Here is a 26475-nt window from a genome sequence, read left to right as displayed (position 1 = left end):
TTCGCTGCATCTAAAGGTCGGAATAGCAAAAGTGAAGGAAGAAGATGTAAAATCAGAGTGGTTTTATTACCCAGCGTGAGTCTATGATCCTTGCAGCCTGTGTCTATGGAAAACTGTTCGTTCTTAGCAAGCTCTAATGCCCTTGAGCTCTGCTCAGTGTGCAAGCCAAATTTACTGTCTTTTACCTCCACTTCTTTTATCTTTCAGAAACATTGGATAGGATCTTTAATGGTTTTACTGTGTCTCCTTTCAAAGAAGTTTGAGATAAAGACAGACTAAAAACATTACTTTATTTTTAATGTACACGTTCACTGGGATGCTTTCTAATTTCCCTCTCTGAACCAGGTGCATAGTTTAAGTAATGCCAGGGCACTTGTTGCATGCTAGTGTTCAATGATGGTGGCATGTGGCTTCATTTAGGAGCTCCAGTATTCCAGGCCACTTGGCAAAATATGAAAACATAACCTTGTTTTTGTAGTTTGGCTCATTCCCAATGGTTTAAAGTAACCTGATTTCTGTCATTCAGGATTTATTTTGTTAAGTAGCCAAAAAGTAAATAATTTACGTAAAACAGTTGTCAATTTAATTGAACCCTCATGCTTGATTTCAGTCAATTACATGTAATCAAGTGAAGACATCATAAGTGAAAACAGTGAATTTATTTTATGCTAGTAGAATCTCTAACTAAAAGCAATACAGTCACTTGAACATAATATGCAGATAAAACTTGCCTCTAATCCTCCCTACTCAGAGACAGCATTTTTTGGATTTCCTGTCACCACCCATCCTACTGTGAAACAATCTTAAAGCAAGTTCCTCTCTTTTTATTGGGATTTAGGATTGGAAACACCTATATAATTTGAGAGATTATAAACTAGGTTATTGGTGGGTTTTTTTTTTTTTTTTTGAGGAAGATTAGCCCTGAGCTAACATCAGTCGCCAATCCTCCTCCTACTGAGGCAGACCAGCCCCAAGCTAGCATCTGTGCCCATCTTCCTCTACTTTATATGTGGGACGCCTACCACAGCATGGCTTGCCAAGTGGTGCCATGTCCACACCCGGGATCCGAACCGGAGAACCCCGGGCCGCCGAAGCAGAACGTGCGAACTTAACCGTTGCGCCACTGCGCGGGCCCCTATTGTTTGTCGGTTTTTATTGAATGACCTCTTCATTCATCTATAACATTAGCAAAGTGTTCAGTGCAGAACTGAGTCACAGTCTGTTGTTCTCTCAGGGGACTTTTATTCTAGATGAATACAGAGAACAATTTCAAACAGAGCCGTGCAGGCTTATGAAACCCAGATAAGAACAATGGGCACATTCAATCTCCTTCACATCCTTTTCAAGTCATTCGTTCACATCACGTGATAACAGCACATGCACTGTACTAGATGATGGGGATAAATAATATGGCACGCAGTTGTGCTCTTATTAATAGGACTTCAACCTGTGCCTCACCTTCTTTGCCTTCATGTGATAACTTTCTGGATTTCTTTTGAAATTCACCCTAAGATTTTAGAAACTTCATGCAGTGTTTAGTACCCAGTTTGTTAGACAAATTGATTTTCTTAAAAACCTTAAGCAGAAATGCAAGGTTTTCCTTGAGATTTCTTTTTTATCTTGCTATAAATAAACTTGTATGCATTGAAATATGTTTAATATTTGAATATCGGTCTTTTGCCCTCTTCTTTTCAGTGTAAAACCACATTGATTTTTCAATAAAATCAAAAGGAATTTGGAAAAGAAAGGAGTGATAAAACAGCACATGTTAAATATTAACAATGAAACTTATCTTACCTGTGTAATTTTATGTGTAGTACATTTATTAAGGGTTGCAAATTGACTGTGTACAATTAGGACATGTATGTTATGAGTGTTTGTCTTGAAACAGTTTGAAGAATGGAGATTCTGCCTCTCTGGAATAGGGCTAGTCCCTCGGCCTCTAAACATAGAAAGAATAACCACGTACCTTGATCTTCATTCATCTACATTTATACGTTTCCACAATCCCACCAAGGAACATGTTTTAGTTGATATCATACTAACAAGTAAGTTGTTTTTCTTATGTTTTCATATGTTATTTTGTAATTATTAATCAAACTTATTTTATCATAGATTATCATATCATCTATCGTGTCATAGAATCAAGGCATTTTAGCTTTAGAGACCCATTAGCTCAACAGTATTATTTTATAAAGGAGAAAACATAAGGTGGGAGGGATGAAGTATCTTGGCTGAAATCACAGCTCGTAAATGGTGGAGCCAGAATCAGAAAGTAGAAATCTATCTACCAAGTCAAGTTCTTCCAATTTCATCTGTAAAGCCAAATATGTAAATTAGTTGATTTACGGATTCTTATGTAAGATTCTTATGTAAGATTCTTATGATATTATTCAAATATGCCAATGCTTATTCCTTACAAGTTTATAGAAATTCTAGTGTTCTGACTTTGTTTCCTTTCCCCCTTTTCTTTATAAATAGCATATTTGGATTAAATTTGGGCGCTAACCAAGCTTGTTCTCTTTTTCCTGTCATATTGAAGACCCATGTTTTTAAATTAGACCGTGTGGAGTTTTTGATCACTTTTTATTTAATGACTGAATAGTGTGAGTCTGAAATAAAAATCAACTCATTATGAGTTTTCTGAAACACATTTTAAATCTAATATTGGATGTTACTAATTTTATCTTTTTAAGCTATTATTTCTACTTCTACTAAAATTACTACTACTGTGATCCATTTTATATAGTTCAATTGTTCGGCTAAAAGGAATATATATGTTAAGATTTTTGATATAAAAACCAACTTACTCTCCAGAATGGTTATATCATTGCAATTCATGCTGCCATCAGGAGCATATCACAAACATTACCAATTTTCCTGAACCTTGTAAGCATTCACTAGTAGCATTCTCCTTAATCTCTTCAATTTACCTCACTTTCCCTTCTCCCCCATGAAAAAGCTGGTTCCCAACTCATCAATTCAGTACTCATTTGCTCTATCACAGCCATGCAGCCCTCATATTTTCAAAATTACTATATTCTCACAACTACAAAAAAAGAGGAGAAAACAAAAAGGAACCAAAAACTACTAAATAAAGTTCAAGCTATCTTGCAGTTGCTTTTTCCTCCTAGAATATGTTGCACTGCAGTAGAAAAATCAGAGAACTGTGGCCAAAATATTCTTTAATTAATTCTTCACTCTGTGTAGTTTTGTTGTCAGTCTGTACAAAGATGGAGCCCTTATTTTTTTATTTAAACTCAGTTTTAAGGTTTGCTTTTTCAAACTTTTTAAATTTAGTTTTATTTTTGAATTTCTGAGACACATATTGTTCAAAACTCAAAGCTGTATACAAAGTTCTACTTAAAGAAATCCCATTTCCGTGTCTACACGATCCACCACATTCTCAACCAACTGTATAGGTGACCATCTTCACTTGATTCCAATTTATCCATACTGTGTTTGTTTTTGCAAAAATGAGTGTATATGAATAAATGCATATATGCACACATTGTCCTATTTCATCCTCTATCTCACACAAAGGTAGAATACTATATAATTTCTTTTTCACCTTGCTAACTACCTAACAATATGTCTGGAATCCCAGTAAAATAGTTAATGGACACCTTTCCCATTGATTTTTATGACATTTTAGTACCTCAATTTTTTGCTGTATCTTGTTTATATACAACTAGCCACCAGGACATGGACCTTTTCATAATTTGTAATAATTTGCTGGATACATAATGCCCCATGCATATTGCTGTACAAATAATGCCCTTGTATGCATATGGTTTCCTGTTTGAGGTGTATATTTAAGGTGTATTTCTACAATTGGTATTGATGAGTAAAGCAGTAAATATATATACCATTTTACTATATGTTACAAAAATCCCCTTCATAAGGATTGTAACATTATGCACTCCCACTCCTTTCCAAGGACACTGTCAGCTGATATTTAGTTCAATGTACTTAAAAGTATAAATGTTTGTACTAACAGAGATTTTTATCTTTTATACGTGGTAGCACTAAAAGCAAATACCTGTTATGTAGCCAGTATGTTTTGGATAATTGATTGACTTTGTATTTATTGGTTTAAATTATTGTTAACATTGCATAAATGTATATTTCTGCATATGTAAATATTAACCAGTATAATCCAATTTTAGATAGCAGGCTCAAACAGGGTCTACGTAATATCTGTTATTTGAGTAGTTTAAATTAAAATTCCAAGAATTTATGGGCTGATTTTATAGTAGTTTTTGAATGTTCTAGAGAAAACCATTTGTAGTGTTGGATATGTTCTTCAGAAGTGCCATTTAAATGTCATCTTAAAATATACTTTGAAAAATAATCTGAGAAATTTCCCATTCGAGGAAAGTTTTGATTCTGTTTCAGTCTCCACTGATATTTTCCTCTTGAATGTGACGTTGAAGTGTAATATCTCTTTATATTTTCCTTAGGTCGGGAAAGGCCCAGACATCTCAACATTGACGATTACTGGGAGAGCTTCCTCAATAAGACTTCTGCGTTCAAGATTGGTGGTTTGAGTCGGACACAAGGTACAGGATTTCTACCTTATATTCTGTCATTCTATCTGCTATCACATTTCAGAGATTATGAAATATATGTTGTCTTAATAAATATTTAATAAAAATTAGATATACAATTTAAAAATTTTGACAAATTTTCGTAAATTGATAGAAAAATATGGATGGTATAACTTTATGTATATTCATTACATCTGCACTGTTTTTCATTCCATAACACACAAGTACAACTTGCAAAATATTTTATCTTTGAGATTTTGAATGATTAAATGTCATACCACTTGATGCATAAGTATATGAGTCAGAGAAGATTTTGGAAAATTTAAAATAACTAGTGTACTAAAGCTACTCACACTTATGAAAAATAATTGTATCTTTGCAAAGCTAATGATTCCCTGAAAATTTATTGCAGCATGTCTATCTATTTGTACTGTATATGAATCATCCCATCTGCATGTTGATGAGTAGGAAAAACTCTAAGGCATAAGAAATGATGAAGATTTAAAAAATATGAATTTTCTTAAAATAATGTTTGTTTTAATTACAAAAAACTAATCATAATGGTTATGGTAAATATAAACTACGAATTATCTTAACATAATTAATACAAAAATACTAACTGAAATCAGTAACCACTACTAACATCCCAATACAAATGGGTTCATGACTTTCTTTTATATTTACTGTAGTCATTTATGTCAGCATCCTAAATCTCATCGATCTTAATTATAATTTATATTGTTCTTACTGTCTTCAACTGTTTTTCAAATTTAATCCAGTTTTCTGGTGGATTCCTTATTGATTTCTCTAGTCCCTGCCGTGACTTGTCTTTACAATAAGCAATGCACACTCTGCCCGTGCAGTGGGTCAACAGTTCAACGTGTACTCCCTGCTGTTCCATATAATAAAATCTCCAAAGGGGTTTCTTTTTACTTTCTAGAAACTTCTTGTTTGCTCTGATATTCTTGCATGGTATAATATTAGTGTTAGGGATGGTCCTGATGATCTGGGGAACATAAACATTAAGAGTAAATGGACGTGGGAGCTCTATTTCTTACACTGATTTTGGCGTTTTTAGGGACTTTGGGATTCATTGACCATATTGTAAAAATTACCTCTAGGGATAATCTCATATACTATATAAAGCATTCGTAACCTTAAAACTAAGTCTTTCTACATCTAAGTGCAACATTTCCTTGGTGAATATTTGAGGCTCTGTTCTTGACCAGTGTTTACCTAAATGTGTAGAGTGGAATATTAATTTCAAGGAATGGAAATAGGTATGATGTTAACAAAAAGAAAAACTAAGTTCTGTGCTCAAATAAATTTGTGAAATACCAGCTTAAACAAAAGTTTCTTTATGACAAGTTTTCCTAGGACTTTTTCTTCTAATGCCGTGTGTATTTCCATAGGGAGGAAATGCTATATTTTTTTGAACATATATCTGGCCAAGAAACATACCGTTATAAATGTGCTCTCAGATGAACTGATTCAGCAGAGGGGTTCTAAACTTGTATCCTCCAATTTGCCGTATAATGTGACAGTGCCTTCAGTTCAATTCAGTTAAGTGCTAGCCATTAAAAGGAGACCAAGTGACAGCTGGCCAGACTAGTATGTGTACCTCAGATACGAATGCTGCTGTTTCATTCCATGATAAGCTTTTCTCTGCATCATCCTAGTCTCAACCTGACTTTACCAACATTTTGGTCTATATGTGACAAAAAGACATGGATAAAACTAATTTCTGCAAAAATTCCTTATATTAACTTCTTCCTGAAATTTCAAGTTCTTTTGCATTTATGAAATCCTTTAATAAAATTGGATCTCTATATATTATGGTATTGGCCAACACTACAACTCTAGCCATTGACACTATTTTTTTACATTGGAAAGACATTTTATTCCTCCAAGGAAATATTTTTTTCTAGAACTTTTCTTCCTTAGAATGAATTCCATTCTATGCTATAGATAACTAGATGCATCATTTTGTTTTTAACAAGCTCACTGTTCTTTTTCTTATCTTTCTCTCAAAATGGGTGACAGGAGCTAGACAGGAGGGGGGAAAAAGGTCTTCCTGTCAGTGAAGAATCTTAACCTGCCAGGTTTTCATTTTGAAGCTCATTCTTGTCTACACATCTAATTAGGCCAAGTAACCAAGAATGAGACAAGAGTATAGATGAATTGTAATCTCAGAAGACATCCTTCTGCAAAGCTTATACATTTATAAGACTTGCAGTGTTCTTTTTCTCTTTCACTAGGAAATAATCCAATGTCACTGAAGCAAAATCAAGATTAAACCTTTGAGGAAAAAATCTTAGCTGTAACATTTTCCTGGGTCCTCTGATTGTGATATTTAAAAAAATGGTGGGAGGAGGATTAGCATTGTTATATATCATACTGTAGCACTAGGGAATAAGGTGCTACTTTACAAATGTGCATCTGTATAAGATGAGACTTTAGGAAGGGAGCCAAGCTGCAGGGCCTGGGCATTAGACTTGTAGTCGGAGAATCTGTGTTCTGGTTTTGACCGTAACATGGAAAAGTTGTGTTAGCTTGAGGTAGTTTCTGACCCCTCTAGACCCCATTTTGGACATTATAAAAAAAATGAAAATCAGTTTTACCTAACAGGATATTTTTAGGAAGAACAAATGTACTTGTGTGTCTGAAGAAATTTCTAAACACTAAAATTATACACAAGCATTGGTTATTAGTATTGTTTGTATAGGTGAAGATAGGAAAATGCAACGATGGGTTCCTGATTGTCTTCGGTTTTATAAGAAACAAGACCTAACACTGCCAGTACATGCCAGCAAATGTATTTCTGAAAAATGAACAAAGAAATACGTAATAGTTATTCTTCTTCTGAAATCTGGTTTTTTCCCTAGGTAAAACAATTACTAGACAAATGATTTTAATTTTCATCAGTTACTCATTGATGAAATAGTCTTGTTTTCTTGGTGAATACCAGTTTTCTAGAAAAGGATTTCTTACAGAACAGTAGATATCTATTTCTATATAGATAGCTATATTTTAAAAGTATCCAACTTTGTAAATATCTATATTTATGTCTGTATCTATATTTTTAAAATAACCCAACCTTGTTCTTCCTTTTGATATCCCTAATCCTTTATGTATTCTACTCTTATTCAACATTTCCATTTAAAAAAATCATCAAATTTCAGTTTTTCATATACCACTTTCACAAATTTTGGCATACTTTTGTCTCATTTATATAATAATTTACTTAATAGTATTTTAATGGAAACCAGTGTCACTTCCCATGAGCAATAGCACTGTACTCTGTGCCAGGAACAATTTTAAGCACTTTACAAATATTAATTGATTTAGTCCTCACATCAACCCTATGTGATAGAGTCTATTAATACCCCTATGTGAGAGAGGAGTATACTGAGACATATAGGAGCTATGCCCCAAATCACATAGACAATACATGCTGGAGCTTGGGTTTGAATGTAGGGCTTGGGTTCTTGCCCAACTACACAATACTGTGATAAACAGAAGATAGCTATAAAATATCAATTAATAAATGATGAAATAAAACTTTAAAATATCTGTCCAAGTTTCACTCAGAAGTATCTTAAGTATCATTATTGCAAAACAGTTTTGCTGGGAAGCTGTCTCCGAGAAGGAAGTGAGTATGCAGGAAGTTTATTAGGGAGTCCTCTCAGGACCAACACCCCTGAGGAAAGAAGAGAATGAAGCAAGACTGAGCAGAGGGAAAAGCTGGGGGCAGAGGTATCAGCTCACACCATGGCAAGCACTGAAACTAGGACAGCTCTTCGAGTTGCCCCAATTTGGAATAAGGAGGCCAGGATTTTATACCTTCATTCCCCCCGCTCCCGACCACTGCCCACATCAATCCATCAGTAAATGCACTCTGCCCCAGGAAAGGAGTTAGACCTTGGTCAGGTGACTCTCTTCTCTCTTCGGCTGAAGGCAACTCCCCCAGAGAGTTGATATCTAGGTACTGTATACTGGCAATAATCTCAATAACTTGGAGCATAGAGTCACGAAGATATATTCCTCTTTTTACTAGAAGCATTATTGTTTAATTTTCCTGAAACATAGCTCAATAATTTTAAATATGGTGCGGCATAGGAGTCAAGGTTCATTTTATTCATTATGTAGACCATATTGTCCTAGTACCATTTATAGAAAAGGCTATCCTTTCCTTCATTGAATTGCAGTGACACTTCTTCCGAATCTGGTGACAGTATTTCTATGAGTCTATTCTTGCACCAATACCATACTGTTTTAACTATTATAGCTATATGGCAAGTCTTGATATGTTGTAACATAAATCCTTCCAAGTTTTCCTCTCCTTCAAGATTTTCTTAGTTATTCTAGATCCTTTGCACTTTCCTAAGAATTTTAGAATTAGCTAGTTAATTTCCAAACACAAACAGATGCACAGATACATAGACACACACACACACCACTGCTAGGACTTTTATTTAAATTGTATTGAAACTATACATTGATTTGGGGACAGCTGGCATTTTAGAAATATTGTTACTGAGTCTTTCAATCTAAGAACATGGTATTTCCTTCCATCTATTTATCCAAATGGCTATTTCTCCAAGATTTATTTAAAAACCCATCTTATCCCCACTGATTTGATATGCCAACCTTATCATGGACTACACTGCCATATGTACTTGGGTTCTTTCTGGATTATCTCTACTATTCCACTGATCTCTGTCTTTAAGAGCCAAAACTGCACTCTTTGAATTAGAGAGACATTATGGTGCACTTTAATATGTGTTGAGGATAGCTCTCCCACATTACTTTTCCTTTTCAGGGTTTTACTGGCTCTTCTTCCCTGTCTCTTTATCTATATGAACCTTATAATAAACTTGACTACCTCCAGAGAAAACTTGATAGAGTATTTATTGGGATTATTTTAAATTATAACTTTATACACGTAGGAAGAAATGACATTTCTGTGATATTGAATCTTTGTATCACTGTCGATTTTATCTATTTTCACTAATTCATCAACTTTGTGCTTCAGAAATGTTTAAATTTTATTTTTGCATATTTTTTGCATGTGTTCTAATGGACAAATCATGCTCAAAACCATTTTAGAGCACCTTTTAAAAATAGCGATAGTATTAACAGGATATCTCATTCTTTTTTGTGATATTAGAGCAACAGAAAATATACAATTTGTTGTCACATAATACAAACTACTTTTATGATTATTTATACTTAATATTTTATTACTGATTAAACATAACAGCTTACTTTATCATATTTTCTCTTATTGCTTAGTAGATAACATGAAGGCTTTGCTTAAAATAACAATTTTCCAAACACAGAGATACGGAGAGCAGATTGGTGGTTAGCGGAGGGGTAGAGGGTGGAGGGAGCACGAAAGGGGTAGAAGGGCACATATGTATGATGATGGATGGAAACTAGACTTTTGGTGGTGAACACAATGCAGTCTATAGAGAAGCCAAAATATAATGATGTACACATGAAATTTACACACTGTTATAAACCAATGTGACCTCAATACAATAAATAAATAAAATTTATTTTCTCTGGTCAAGAGTAGAAAATCTTTAGTCATTTTCATGAGAAAGATTAATATAATTAAAAGTATTATTATATAATGACTATTATATCACTTTAGCACTCTTGATATTCCATGATGCAGTGGTAAAAGGATTAGCACGCTATTCAAAACATTTTACACAATGTTAATAATTTCTGTAAGTGCTCATTAAATTTTATCTTTAATTTAAAAGAAAAGATTTAGAGCCTCAATTTAGGTTGTTGTCATCAGAGTAATCACAATATTAGGGAATCCTACTTCTGGTCTGATAAAGATTCCTGGCAGAAAAGCATATAGGGAAGATATATTTAACCATGTTGCTCTATTCCACTTAAATTTATTTTTTCTTTAAAACATCAAACCTTTATTTTTTCACATAATTTTCTACATGTAATTAATACTAACTGGATATAATTTTAGTTAGTGTCATTTTCATGTAACTTTTAAAAATTTCAGCATTCTATTTTAGCTTTATTTAAATACAGATATATAGGTAGATCAATAAATATTAGGTAACATTACCCTTTCTTCTTTTCGAATTAATGTCTCTATTGTCAACATGAAGCCATTTAATTGGCTGATACAAGAAATCTTTTGGGTCCCAGGAAACAGAACTTGCAGATCTAACATTGCTGTTCATAATTGGCTTTTTGTAAATCATATTTTCGTAATTTTTGCCCATTTCATGTGATATTAGGTTGTTTTCTTATCTGCCATTAATTTGTAACACTTTTTCATATTATCCATTAAAAAACATTTTTAGGGGCTGGCCCCGTGGCCGAGTGTTTAAGTTCGCACGCTCTGCTTTGGTGGCCCAGGGTTTCACGGGTTCGGATCTTGGGCACGGACAGGGCACCACTCATCAGGCCATGCTGAGGCAGCATCCCACATAGCACAACCAGAAGGACCTACAACTAGAATATACAACCATGTACTTGGGGGCTTTGAGGAGAAGAAGAAAAAAAACATTTTTGATATCTCTCTGAGAGATATTTCTTCCAATCTATTATTTGTTTATTGTGTTTGATTATAGAATTTTTCCCATAATTTTTTTCCAATTATATAGTAGAATGGTCCTGTCTTTTATATCCTCTGAGTCACCTGTCTTGGTTAGAAAGGTTTTCTCCTTCAAACGTGAAAATAGACTACTAAAATTTTTCCAAGACTTTTACAGTTTTAAAAAATATTTAGGGGCCGGCTCCGTGGCCGAGTAGTTAAGTTCGCGCGCTCCACTGCGGCGGCCCAGGGTTCGGATCCTGGGCAGAGACATGGCACTGCTCGTCAGGCCACATTGAGGTGGCGTCCCTCATCCCAGAACTAGAAGGATGTGCAACTAAGATATACAACTGTGTACAGGGGGGTTTGGGGAGATAAAGCAGAAAAAAAAATTTAAATATGCAATTCATCTGGAATTTATATTTGGTATGTGAAATTTCCTGTTTGTTTTTCCTTTAGCTAGATAGCAAGTTTCGATTGTATCATTTGTGAAATAAACCAGCTCTTTCCCACTGAAAAAAAATACCATTAATGTAATTAATATATAAATGATGCATTATTTACTAATTATTATAACCAATATAAATCAGTTATTTATAAGTTAATTTATATGGAAATATATAATATAGTGATGCATAACTGAATATATTAAATGTTTAATATATTCAATATTATTAGTCTATCAATTGATGGATATATTAATGAGATAGTTAATATATTCATACACACATACTTTATGGTCTATTTATGGTCATCCTATTTGTTGATTCATTAATTAATTTGTCTATAATTAGTCAGTACCTTACTTTTTAAAAATTGTGATTTTTATAGTATGTGTTAATATCTGATAAGGCTAGCCCCTTTCTCTATTCTCAGTATAAAACATCAAAAACCAGGGATATAAATTATTCATTTTGATGTTGTTTAAAAAATAGCCCACCATCAGCATAGGATATCTGGGAAGTAAGAACAAAATTCTATCAGTGACTATATACAGTATTTCGTACAGTTTTACATGTGCCTTTTGATAAGTTAATTTCTCTTCTACTTATATTACTTGTCTATAATATTTAAATGGCAACACATATCACTCAACTTAAACACTTGTTTTCGAAAAATGATTTCATAAATTCTCAAGAGAGCATTTCTTAGTTAAAACTCAGTTATATTATTGCCAGTGAATGAAAGTCAAAATCCTTCTCTGGAATAAAATAATACAATTTTTCTTATTTTTATGTTGTTATGTTTTTATAGAAAGTATTATGTATAATCCTTAAAATGAGAAAGTATATTTTTAAGCAATGAGTTATGCTAATGATGATTCACCAAGACAATGTTCTAATTCAGCATTAATCCAGATAATAAATGTAAAGCCAAAACTCTGTGTCTCAAAGCATTTTATACATGTAGAGGGATATACAAATTTATAGGATAATAATTTTGCTTTTATTGTTGTTGCAACTGCTTTCGCTGTTAATATTAATGTTATTCTAATTTTAGAATCCTTTCTATAATCAATAGAAATTACATACTCGAAGAATATGTATTTTAGAATTTAATAGCTTTAAATGCAACAACCATGTTTTCTCAGTTATTCACTAGATATTTAGTAAAGTGTAAAATACCAGCATTTTAAAGGACTATAAAATAATTCCTCCCCAGTGAAAATCCATTTCACCCAGAAATAAAAAATGCTACATTTAAAACAGATTGTTACTAATCTTACTTCAGAAAATAAAACAAATATCTCCAGAAGAGAAACAGACCAAAATGGATTAAAAATTAGTACATCTTTTGGCATCACTGTATAAACAAAACTCCATTATTATAAACACCATTTAAAAGAAATGTGTTTTAGAGAAAGTTTCTTTGTAATAAAATGTTTTAATGCCCCAGCAAATGGTCCATAGAAATAGTGTTTTGCTGATGTGGTTACAGTGAACTCTACCCTGCCGCCAGCTCCTATAACCTTAGGCAAGAAACATCCTCTAGACCTTTGAAGTTTTCTCATTTTAAAAATCTATCAGTTGGCATTTCCAGGTTCTGCTCAGCAATGTTTCAGTGTTTAGCAATGGAAAAGGCATTGCTCACATGCATAACAACAACAAAAAGATGGCAAAACAGAAAGTTCGTATTTTAATGAGAGTTGAAGTCACAGGGAAATCAACTGGCCCCAAATCTAAGCAAAGACTGGCACTTGCAGAGAGATACTAAATGCAAGTACAGTTCTACGCTTGTAAGAAGAGTTCAGCTAGGGAGTTTGGAGAATTGGGACACTGAATGTGCACTGATGAAAGAGTAGAAAGATGCCAAGGGTTGAAGTTATAGGGACTATGGCACCCTCTTGGAAGCTTCGTCCCCCAAAACCCCTCTGGCTCTCACAGAAGAAACTGGAAAACTTCTAAAAAGTTGTCCCTTGGAAAAGGGGTCTGCAGCTTCTCTGAGAAGGGCATAAAATCTTCCTGCACCCTTCCCTCTTATATTCCCTAACAAAAGCCTTAACCTATGTGGTGATGAACAACAAATATCCTAGCCTGTAGGGCCCTGGTGAAAACCCATTTTGGTTGGAAGGAGAGAGGAAAAAATCTTCTAATCCTGAGGAGAAGCAGGAATATGTGTAAGACGCAGAACTACAGCTAGCAGAGGGACAATAAAACTGAGAATGCCACATCCCTAAGACCAAGGGACATGATGCCTGCATAGGAATCAGACTTGACCAGAACAACAGAGAACACTGCCGTCACTGATTCCATGACAAGGTTAACGAGCATTAATCACAAGTAACACTGCACAAGTTGCAAAAGGCAGACCCTATATGAGGTATGGTGCCAAGGGAAGACCTAAAGCTGAGGGTGGAATGGATATTAGGAAAAACCCTTTGGCAAACTAGCCCCTACACTAAACAAAATTGTATCACTCTCAACATAAAAATTATGAGACATACAAAGGACAAGGAGAAAATAACACACTCTGAAGAAAAAATCAGTTATTAGAACCAAACTGTGACATGGCACGGATGTTCAAACTATCTGATAGGGCACTCAAAATAACTATGACTAATACGTCTAAGCTTCGAATGGAAAAGGTGGACAAGGTGACAGAATGGATTAATTTCAGCAATGAGATGGACATTATTTAAAAAGAACCAAACAGAAATGCTAGAAATGAAAGCACAAAAAAAGGTATAAATAATGCCTTTGATGGACTCGTCAGTAGATTTGACACAGCTAAGGAAAGAATTTGCGATCTTCAAGTCAGGTCAATAGAAATTACACTAAGTTAAAGATAAAGAGAAAATAAGATAGAAAACAAAAGAGGCTTTTACAGCTATAGAACAATATCAAACAGTCTAACATACTTATAATTGCAATTCCAGAAGGCAGAAAGATAGCAAGAATACTGCAGATGAAAAGTAGAAATATTTGAAAAGATAATAGCTGCGCATTTTTTTAAAAACCTAGGTAAATCATATTTAAACTGCTGAAAACAAGCAACAAAAAGAAAATCTTGAGATAGATTTAAAAGAAAGACACATTACATATGGAAGAATAAAGACTTCTCTTCATAAACCATGCAAGCTAGATGATAATGGAGTGACATCTTTAGTGATTAAAGAAAAAAATATTATCAATCTATAATTCTATACTCAGCAAAAATACTTTTCAAAATGTGGAATTAAAGAGTTCTTCAGGTCAATATGCAAAAACCAATTGCATTTCTATATACTAGCTGTGGACAAGTGGGGTTTGACATTAAAAATATCATTTACAATAAGAAAAAATCCTGCAATTCTTAGGTAAAAATCTAACAAAACATGTGCACGATCTGTATACTGAATAGTACAAAACACTGATGAAAGAAATCCAGTAAGCCTAAATAAATAGGTATATCGTTCATTGATTGAAGACCTAATATTGTTAAAATGTCAATGCTCTTCAATTTGATATATAGATCCAATGTATTTCCAATCTATTTCTCATCAGACCTTTTTTGTAGATATTGACAAGCTGATTCCAAAATGTATATGGAAAGACAAAAGAACTTATTTCCAAAAAAAAATTGAGAGGGAAGAACAAAATTGGAATACTTACACTAACAGATTTTAAGATATACCTAAAAAATACTTTAATTTGTATTGGCTAAACATAGACATATAGACAATTTGTATTGACTAAAGATCGTCATAAAGCTCAAATGAATGGAAGAGAAAACCCAGATTTAGACCCACACAAATATAGTCAACTGAATGTTTTGGGGTCTGAAGTAGTACTAAATAAATGATTGATACAAGCTAGGTCCACTGATGGATGATCAGATTAGATAGTGAAAGTTCAAAGAGAAAGGGAATATTTGCATCATCTCAAAGTATTTCCACAAAATATTTATTAAATACAAAGAGAAAATACTCACTTTACACTGGAGAACTTGGCAGATACCACCTTAACCAAATTAATTAAGATTAACATGACTGGGATTAAAATATATCAACATCATTATATCTCCTGATAATTAGTCACTGAGAAGGGGAAGTAATCTCTCTGGTATCATTCCCCAAAATATATATCCTCAACCTTACCATGAGAAAGCATCAGACAAACTCAAACTGAGGGGCATTCTATAGAATAACTTATCAGTACTGTTCAAAAGTGTCAATGTCATAAAAGACAAGGAGAGACTGAGTCATAGATTGAAGGAGACTCAGGGGACATGGCATCTAAATGCAATGCGGAATCTTGGAGTGGATCCTGGGATGTAAAATAACGTTAGGGGAATAACTGATGAATAAAGTATATAGCTTAGTTAATCATATTATACCAATGTTACTTTCTTAGTTTTGATAATTGTACATTTCCAAATAAAAAGTTTTTTTTAAAAGTCTGTCAGATAATATCATTTCTGGAATTATTCCGAACACTAATTATTTTTTAATTTTATTGTTAAAAATCTATGGCATGTTTTAGAATTCCTGTAAGACTATGTCTTTCTTTGTGTTAGGTGAATTTGGGATGGTAATGTGATGATAAGTTGAGTTTTGGTTGCTACTGCACAAAAAGTGGAACAAGGAGGATTCCAAAGCTAAGCAGTTAGTTTAATTCCTAAAAATATATTAATATATCTTTAAAATCATTTAGAATGCTTACAATAAAAACAAACGTGAATAGTAATAATAGCATGGGTAGATTAGGAGCAAGTTCTAACACATTGACCTAATTTTATTTTGCTAAACTCTTAGATCTCGGAAAATATGTCATAATTATGTTCTTCATTTTCCACAAGGCACTGGACAAATTCCATTATATCCTTGTGATACAAGTATGCGGATTTTAGTATATTGAACACTTACATCCCAAACTTCTGATAAATGGTCATTACAATCTATCATTATAGTCACTCCCTTCTTTATGCTTTCAACTCCCTTGTCCATCTTCCTTCTATACACTAGGCAAAACCACAACCATGGTGAATTAGTCAGTGATTGCTGCATTAAAACTGCAAACAAACATCCCTCTAATCCCAATGTCTTATAACCAGAAACATTTATTTTTCTTGCTTATGGATCTGCTGATTATCTGGGAAGCTCTTCTTTAGATTGTGCATCAGATTCAGGGCTGCTCTATATGTTTACTTTTTCTGGGACTTTCCTAGAACATGTTCTCATTGTGGCTGGAAGAAGCACAAGAGGGCAAGTGAAAATACAAAATACTTCTTAAGGTTTCAACTTGCATGCTCTCACCCACACCCGCATTACATTGGTCGATGAAGTCATGCTTAGTATCAGTGGAGATGGGAAATATAATGGCCTATCTTAACACAGGAAACATTAAAGTCAAATCACAATCGAAGCATGGCCAGGATTATATAATTATAATAAAGAGGGGGAGTGAAGTATCGGGAAAAGTGATCGAGTTACTACATCAGACACAAACCAACTCTCTGCCATTTCTATACTTGCACATGTAGAGCTGAATATGGCTGAAGGACAAAGAAAAAGAAAAAACAGAGCAAAAACAAACAAAAAGAACTCTGACTTTACTTCCAATACTAGGGCCAAATTATTTGTACTCCTATCTCAAGGCAGCCCCTCCACTTGAGCCCCAGATCCCACCTGTTCTAGTTTATTCAACAGCCTTGCCTCTCAATTATTCCTCATCTCACCTACATCTGCAACGTTTGTATTGACTGGATGATTCCCACAGTATATACTAGCTTGTTATGATAGCGGTATGTATATAAATGAACACCTTGATCTGCAGATGGCACCTGCAGCCACTGATGCATTTTTCTCTTTTTATTTGAAGCAAAATTTCTAGAAAGAAATGTCTATGTTTACTATACTTCTTTATCTCTATTCTCAATTCTCTAACTCACTTCAGTGAGGATTTAATCCTGACAACTCGACTGAAATTGCTTTTTTTAGGGAAATCATGGCTTTCATGTTGTAATATCTATAGGTCAATGCTATGTTCTTTTGCTTCATCGCTCAGTAGCATTTGACATAGTTGACTTTGCTCTCCTTGAAATGTTATATTCACTAGGCATTTGGTTTTCCTCCTACGTCATTGTTCCGCCTTTCTGAGTCTTCTTTTCTGTCTCTTATCTGCTAACAGAACTCTAGGTGTTGGCTTGATTAAGGGCTCGGTCCTGTCTCTTCTCCAGTTATATGATCATCCTGGTCATTTCTTTCAGGCTTGTGAGTTCCATCTATACACCGTGACCTCCTAATTTATATCTCCAACTCCAAACTTTCTCCCGAGTTTCAACTGCATATTTTCTTTTTCACATGGATCTCTAGTAGGTATCTCTTGCTAAATGTTAGTCTTGATATACCTGTCCCTTCCCTCTCATGCTAATTTATTCCCCAAAGATTTCTCCATCTCCGTTAATAGCACCATTATTTATCTAGTTTATTGTGCCAGAAACCTAGGATCATATTTAAGTCCTTCCTTTTCTCATTGCACTTTTCCAGCTCATCAGTGAAGACTGATACCAAAGCCATAAAAATATATCCCGTTTCCGACCACTTTTTACTACCTCCACTGCTTTCACCCTAGCCTGTACCAACTGAACTACTGCAACAGCTCCCTTTATTTCTGTCTTGCACCCTACACTCTAACCTCCATACAGAAGACAGAGTGATCTTTCATAAAACATAAATTGGGCCATACTGTTTAAAAGCTCCCCGTGTTTTCCTGTTCAACTTTAGGAGGTAAGGTCAGAAAGGCCCCAAAGGATCTGGTTCCTGCTTTTTTTTCTCACCTTCCCTTCTCTAATCTCTCCCACTCTTTCCTGAGATCCTACATCAACGTTCTGAGCCAATTCCTAGTTAGGCCTTTAAATTGCTCACCCTTCTGCTTGGAACACTCTTATCCCAACTTCTTGTTTAACTTCCTCTAAATCTTTTAAGCCTACATTAAATGTCACTCTTCTGGAGAAGTTTTCCCCCAAAACAGCCTCTATCTTTAAATAATTAACCTAAAACCTATTACATAGTCATCTGTTTATTCCTCTTCTTCTTCCCCACTAGAAGTTCCATGACACAGGGATATTTTTTGTCTCACTTTTTACAGTATTCCTAGAAAATAGAACAGTTCCTTGCTCGATTTATTCGTGTACTAATATTTATTGAGAACTACTATATGCTAAAATCCTGTTCTAAATTCTGTAGATATAGCAGAGAGCTAAACAGACAGAAATCTTTGCCCTCCTGGGATTTACATATTGTTGGGAAGAGGCAGACAATAATCGAACAGGATGGGGAGAGAAAATGGGCAGGGGAGGGGGATAAAGAAAATCATAGTGTTGGAGGTGCAATTTTGAAGATGCTGGCTAGGAAAGTCCTTAGTGAAGGGACAATGTGAATGAATGAATTATCCTGCAGGGATGGCTATAATATTGCTGATAGAGTCTTATCTGAGTCCATGCCACTTCTATCTTGTCTAAACCCATAAACTATTTAGTAAATTTATGTATCACAAAAAAACAGGAAGAGAAAACCAATATGCTAGAATGCCAAGTGCATATTTAATCTCAGTATTCTGTAATGTTTTATTGAGGTCTTTAAGACAGAGTATTAAGGAAATAATAGAATGTCTGACATTTGGGTTCAAAGCATCAATAGCATAAACGGAATATGGTGGTGTGCAGCTTGGGAGCACATACTTGGTTTTGGCTTACTTCATTCTTGATAACGTACTTTGTAGTAAGTTTATCTAAAAATTTAAAGTAAATTTGAGCCATAATAGTAAAATCACTTTTCTCAAGTGTAAGAATATAGGTAATTGCTCCAAACTGCTTCACACTAGTTTGATCATACCTGGATAATTTAGGTCAATTAAACATACTGTATATTAAGATACTGGAAGATAGAGTGCTTCTTTGCATGGATAGTGAGTAATGAAGGATATTGAGTAATGTTATACCTCAGGAAATGGCTAGTAAATACCTGATAAATGGTCAGACAGCTCTGTTGCAGGTACCTGTAACCGAAACCTGCAACTAGACCTAACTGGTGCTGCAGAAACCAGACATAGCTACAGCTGTTAGGAAAGAGTGAAGTCAGAAATCTGGAAAATCTTACATTAAGGATAAGGCAACAGTCAACGTGTTATAATCTAGGTAGAAATGGTGATGTCCCAAAACAAGGACAGTATTTGCAGATCCAGAAAATCACTCATCATAGATGAAATATAGCGCCGAGCTAACCTTACTAGTTTGGGATCGCATATTGAAGGACCTAGCAAAGACAAGACAGTCAGGATCTTAAATCCCTGGAAGCCTAGATAACTAGCAAGACATTGACGGATGTATAGAAGTGGGTCTAGTGCTTGAGGGAATAAATTATAGTGAGCATGGAAAAGTGACTTCTCCAAGTGTGGAAGACGGAGTTTGATTTCCTATATTGCTGCTGAGACTAGAACTTCAACCAGAAACTGGTAGCTCCAAGCAGTGGAACTAGGGACTAAAACAAGGAAGAACTTTCTAATTTTGCTTCATGCAGGAACTGAGTACCTTAAGAAATAGGAACTCTTCATCAGATGATGGGTCCAAATGGTTGCTGAGGGACCATCTCCCATAGACTTTTTAGAATATATTCCTGCATTCACTGGGAGGTTATACATGAGGACCATTAAATTAGAACTCAAAGATTCTGTCAGTCTATGTTAATGATATTAATAAAAACAGATCTATATAGGTTTGTTTGCTTTTGGAATAATCTATTTTTGATGCTAAGTTTAAAATATTTTCTCTTTCTTAAAAAAATGGAACACTTTTTTTTCTTAGATGCTAGAAAAGACATAAGAAAGAAAAATTTAAAATAAGTGTTCAGATAGTAAAATGAAAGGCAAATCATATACTTTCCTACTAGTTTTGGGATCAAGCAAGATGTGAGTTAGAGAGTGCAATTTTGTTTTTTAAAATGTAGTATCAGTATCCTCTTTCCAGTTTTATTGGTCTAGTAATGTTTTTATTGTGGTGGGACCAAATATCAAGTGCCTTCCTTGGGGAAACATATGAAAACATGCTTAAAATTGAGCATTTAGCCGCATGCATAAGATAGAGAAGAAATCAAGGCAAAAGTATGGAAGATCACTGGCATGGAATCCACTGGTATGGAAAAAATTAGAATGCATTAGCTTCTATGCAAGAGCCTCAAGACATGGAAGCTGTAAGGAAAGTTTGGAGAAATAGTAAAGGTGGCGACAGCTTTAACACATCTGGGTCACTTTTGAGAAACAAAGCAATTTTGTAGACTTCACATTTTTGTTTTAATTCTTAGACTCTGACAAGCAAAAATATGTTCTAAACCATGCCTTATGACCTGTTTGGTACAATCAAAACAACAGAATTCCTGCTTTATGCTACACAAATATTAAATTTCTCATTATGTTTGTTTTTGCATGAAAAACTATAATATTGGACTCTAGTTCCAGAGTAGGTATTACATTGTCAGTGAGGTTAATTAAAATCTTCTATCACTTCAAACCTTTAATTTACAGCACAAAATTCAAGAAATAACAAAATATGTTGGATAAGAAGAGTTTAAAATGAAAATCAATATGCATCTGTCAAATGTAATCGGAGCTCTATCTGATATGTCAAAAATCCAATTACACCTGAGCTGAAATTGTTATTTTATTTTGTTTTTTAGCTGACATCCCTATGTATATTTAAGTCTAAAAGTAAGATCAAATGGATATATGCTGTCATGCTCTCCATGAGCAGGAAATAAGTACACAGTTGAAACTCTTTACCGTCACCAGCTCTGTGGGCAAGTCAAAATTTAATCTTAGAGAAGGGATTAGATTTACATTTTTTCAGTTATCTCATAAAAGGGAAATGATGAATATATTTTATGAAAACATCCATTCTAGAATTTCCCTATTTTGACTAGGCACAACCACTCATTACCTTTCACCACTTTTATTCTTTCTGAATTCTGGTGGCTATAATGGATTTCCTTTCCTATCGCAACTGGGCATGTATTGGAATCCCTGGCTCTTTGATAGGAGCAGAAGAAGCCATCACTGAGTGTTATTCATCTTATTATCACATGTAAATGGTACTGTGATTTTTATCACAACTTCTATCAGGAATAAAACTGATAGGAGGGAAAAGTAAATGGTGAGACATTTATCTTGTGGACAAGAGCTCAATTTCTGAATATATTAGCAAACTCTCCACGTTTGACATTAGTTTGTTACTTGTCAGGGCTGAGTTTTGAGAATGCTAAATTCATTTATAGCAAAGTATATACATGTGTTTAGGTAGTGAAAGTGTTGAATACTTGGTGGATTATTTATTATTTATTATTTATTATTTATCATTAGCAAATCCTTTTATGTGATGTATGTTTGCTAAGTTATCCATTCCTATCCACCTCCAAAGTCTCATCCCCAAAGATCGTAGGAGTGTGAGATCTTACCATCATCATCTGTCTTCCTTCCATGTTGAAGTATGTAATTATACATTTATCCCTCTTTATAGCTGCTGGCACATGAACACCAGTTCTTTTGGGTCATCCCTCACTCATTCTCAGCATTCATATCCCAAAGGGCAGTGTACATCCACTTTTTATTTTTACCACTCTCACTCCTTTGCAAATCCTAAAATTTTACCACACCATCCTCTAGAATTCATGATCTCTCATAAGGAAAATACCCTCTATCCCCTAAATCAACTTCTCTGAATGTTTTCTGTACCTTCTTGACTCTTCCCCTGAGAAGACACTGGTTCTCTGAAATTAGAAAAATCTTCCTCACCACTTTGAAATACACTGTGATTGTTATTGATGGTGGCATTAAGTATCCTAATTATTTGTGTTCCTTGATTTTTACATTTTAATGTTTGGCAACATTTTCTGTCACTCCAAAAAAAACTTATAGAACTAAGGGAATCATAATATATAAATGGAAAAAACATCTATCTTGGATTGTCTGTAAATATTGGAAACAATTTATATTTGAGAAAACATTTTTTAAATACTCCTATTTATTGGACTTCTGGTTTTGCCAAGATAGCACAGTCCTATTCCTTCCCACCCTATTCTAGCCAAACATTAATGGAAGAACCGCATGTCTCCCACCCACATAGGTTCAGTGGGTCCAAGCAGATAATTAATTTTGTACCCTCCCCCATGCCACCCTCATGCCTCACAAGCAGTAGACTCTGATTTCCTTCCCCTCTCCTATCTGTGGTGTTGATGGGGCCAAGCAGAAAACTAATCTATCACTCCTGCATTTGAAGTAGGCAGTCCTCCACTTCCCCTGCCAGAATGGTGTTGGTGGGACTGAGAGGAGAGTTTATCTTCTATTTCTTTCCTGGCAGAAGCAGGTGGAGCTCCAAGTACCCCACCAGGGTAGTGTCAACAGGGTTGTCACAAGCTGAGAGTCTATCCCCAGCCAGCGGTCACGAGATTTAAAGAGATGATGCCTGGAGGGTCTAGTCACGTCTAATTGCACCTGTTGTCAAGGAAACTGAGCAAATTGGTGTAGGTTGGGCTAGTAAGCAATCCACTTTTCTTCCCACTCCTGGTGTCAGCAAGATCCAGTAGGATGTAATGCAGGGTCAGCAGGCACTCCTACTCTAACCCAATCCCTGGAGTCAGTGGGATCCAGTGGGGAACACAGTCTTCACTCCTATCAGGCATCAACAAGGTAGAGTGAAGAAAAGTGAGGCAGGATGGTTGGCATTCTGCTTCCCTTCTCTCCAAATGTGAGCAAGGACCAGTGGGGAACTAAGCCTCTCGCTCCATGTAACATCAATGAGGTAGAAGGAAGTGGTGAGAGGTAGAGCTTGGTTGGCACTCTGCTTCCTTCCACCTCTTCTCTAGGGCTTAACAGGGAGCAGAACTTCTATAGTACCCTTCTGTAATGAGGCAATGTTAATCGTGCCCCACGTTCTGCTTCAGCAAATGATTTTGAATTCTCATGAAACAAATGAAAAAATACAGAATCTCGGGAAAAATGTAAGTTAAATAAAGAACCAAATGGAAATTATAGAACAGATGAAATTCAAAAAGTTAAATAAACGTCTTTCTGGATGAGATCAAGAATAGAATGAAGATGATGGAGAGTAGAATCAGCGAATGTGAGGATGGATCAATAGAATTTCCACAGTCTGAACCACAGAGAGAACATAAACTGAAAAAAGAAATGAACAGAGTTCCGGAACCCCTAGGAAAATAAGAAAAGAGATAACAGTCATATTATTAGAGCCCCAGAGGGAAAGGAGAGTATGGGACTGAAACATTATTCAAAGATATAATGTCTGAAAAACCTGCCAAATTTTATGAAACACATAATCCTGGAGATTTGAGAGGCTGAGTAAACTCCAAATAGTTTAAAGTAAAAGAAATCCATGACAAGACACATCATAATTAAACTTATGAAAACTAAAAATAAACAAGCTTTGAAAGCAGCCAGAGACAAACAGTGCATTACTTATAGGGAAACACTATTCAAGTGACAGATTTCTCATCTGAAACCGTGGAGGCCAGAAGGAAGTGGTACACATTTTTCAAGTACTGAAAAGAAAGAACTGTAAACTCCATATCTAAAGAATATATCCTTCGTGAATAAAGGAAAACTATAGACATTCTCAGATGATGGAAAAGAAGGAGAATTTGTTATAAGCAAACCAGCTCCTAAAGAATGTCTAAAGGTTGTTCTCTAAACAGATAGGAAATGATAACATACAGAAAGATTAGAGCTTCAGAAAGTGAAGAACGTCAGAATGCATAAAATAAAGGTTAATATAATAAACGATTCTACTTCTTTTGAGTTCCTTAAATCATATTTTCTGATTGAAGCAAAAATTACAACACTGTCTGATATGGAGTCTATATTATCTATATCTTTCTGTCTAGAGAGAAAGAGATTGAGGAAAGTCTTAAGATAATTCTATTTAAACTATAGAGCAGATAAAGTGATCTAAATAGAATCAGTTATATTAACTATATTTTTTTATATTCTGTATTTTTGGTGCTCTGGTATCTGGGACCTTGCTGACTGGGATGGAACTGCACCTCCTAGGGTTAGCTACTTCCTCAAGATAGTAAATGACTCATTTGTGAGAGTGCCTTTCATATGCAAACTAACCAATCCAGAACCCATACCTTCCATACCTCTTCTATCAGGCTTTTACATTCCAGGCCAGTATTCCCCTACCCTTATCACTCCTGGGCCAGGTACTCCTACACCTCAGAGCCCACTGAAATTACTCAAACTAGCCAGTCCTAACCCCACTAGCCGACTTACCCTATCTTGCTTATTCCTTCTCATGAAAACCACAAGAAAGACTCTTGCCCATTGCCCCACCCCATGACCAACTCTGATGCTTCTCCATGTGGCCCTGCATGTCATGCCATGTCTCTTGTTTCTAGGGATATTTGAGTGTAATAACCTCTTCCTTCATAATGGTCATTTCTGTGTCTGCATTTCTTACCATACCTGATTAAAACAAATCCCAGGTACATTTTAAAACATAAAGTTTATATGCTTCATTCAAAGTAGTAAAACGTTGATACTTGTGGACAGCAATGAGTTGCATATGCATATTGAATTACCATTTAAAACAACTAAAAAAATTGTATGAAGTGATACACTCAAAAATACTATAAATCCTACAATAGGTTCAAGTAACCCATGGCAATATCACTACAGATAAACTAAGACCTCAGGAAAATAAGGTAATATTATAAATAACTCTAAACACATAAATTCAACAACTTAGGGGAAATTGATCCATTTCTAGTCAATTCTAAACTATTAAAATTCTCCAAAGATGAAATAGATAATAGATAATATAATAGTCCTATAACTATTGAAGAAATTGAATTAATAATTGAGAAGCTTCCAAAAAGAATCTTTAGGCCCAGGTGGCCTCACTCGTGAATTCTACCAAACATTTAAAGAAGAATTAACATAAATCCTTCTCAAACTCTTCCATAAAAGAGAAGAGGACAGAACACTTCTCAACTTATTCTATGAGGCCAGCATTACCCTGATAAAAAACCAGAAAATTAAAAGAAAAGAAAACTACAAACTAATACTATTCTTGAAATTAAACACAAAAATCTTCAATAAACTATCAGTAAACTGAATCCAAAAAGTTATAACAAAAAATATACCCACAACCAAATGGGGTTTATTCCAGAAGTAAAGGCTAGTTCAATATTTGAAATTTCATTAATGTAATCCACCCTGTGGAAAATACTAGGGAAAAAAAAATCACGTCAATCAATATAGAAAAAGCATTAGAAAAAACTCAATATCCATTCCTTATAAAACTCTTTACAACCTAGGAATAAAAGGGAACTTCCTCAACCTGATAAAGAACTTACATGATAAAACTACAGCTAAATCACATTCGATTATGAAACATTGAATACTTTCTCTCTAAAATAGGCAGTAACACAAGGATGCCCACTCTCACCACTAATTTAACATCCTATTGGGAGTCCTAGCTAGTACAATAAGGCAAGCAAAGGAAACAAAAGGCAAATAGGATGGAAAGGAAGAACTAAACTGCCCCTATTTTTACATCACACGATTGTCTACCAGAAAATTCTGAGAGATCTACCAACAAAAATAAAAGCTTGTAGAAGTATTAAGTGAGTTCAGCAAGGTCACAATCAACAAGAACACCACCAAAAAATCAGTCATATATATACTAGCAATGGAAATGTGAAACTGAAATTAAAAGCTTAATACCATTTACAATCTCTCCAAATAAATGAAATCCAACAAAACATGTACAGAACTTGTATACCGAAAATGACAAAAATCAAACAACATATAAATAAATGGAGAGGTACACTGTATTCATGAATTGGAAGACTCAATATAG

At 34.7% G+C, this 26475-nt stretch overlaps 1 protein-coding gene across 2 annotated transcripts in view; it reads left to right on the top strand.

Moving 5' to 3' along the window:
- Positions 1 to 26475, top strand: part of CFAP47 (cilia and flagella associated protein 47) — a 431185-nt gene that overhangs the window by 347834 nt on the left and 56876 nt on the right. For both annotated transcript variants that reach the window (XM_046672810.1, XM_046672809.1), the window contains exons 56-57: positions 1892 to 2048; positions 4464 to 4562. In XM_046672810.1, the coding sequence (XP_046528766.1) occupies positions 1892 to 2048; positions 4464 to 4562 (256 nt within the window). The remainder of the gene's footprint in view (positions 1 to 1891; positions 2049 to 4463; positions 4563 to 26475) is intronic.

This window comes from Equus quagga, chromosome 10 (genome assembly GCF_021613505.1).
Source record: "Equus quagga isolate Etosha38 chromosome 10, UCLA_HA_Equagga_1.0, whole genome shotgun sequence".
NCBI lineage: Eukaryota > Metazoa > Chordata > Mammalia > Perissodactyla > Equidae > Equus > Equus quagga.
This window is presented reverse-complemented; position numbering and strand designations above follow the sequence as displayed.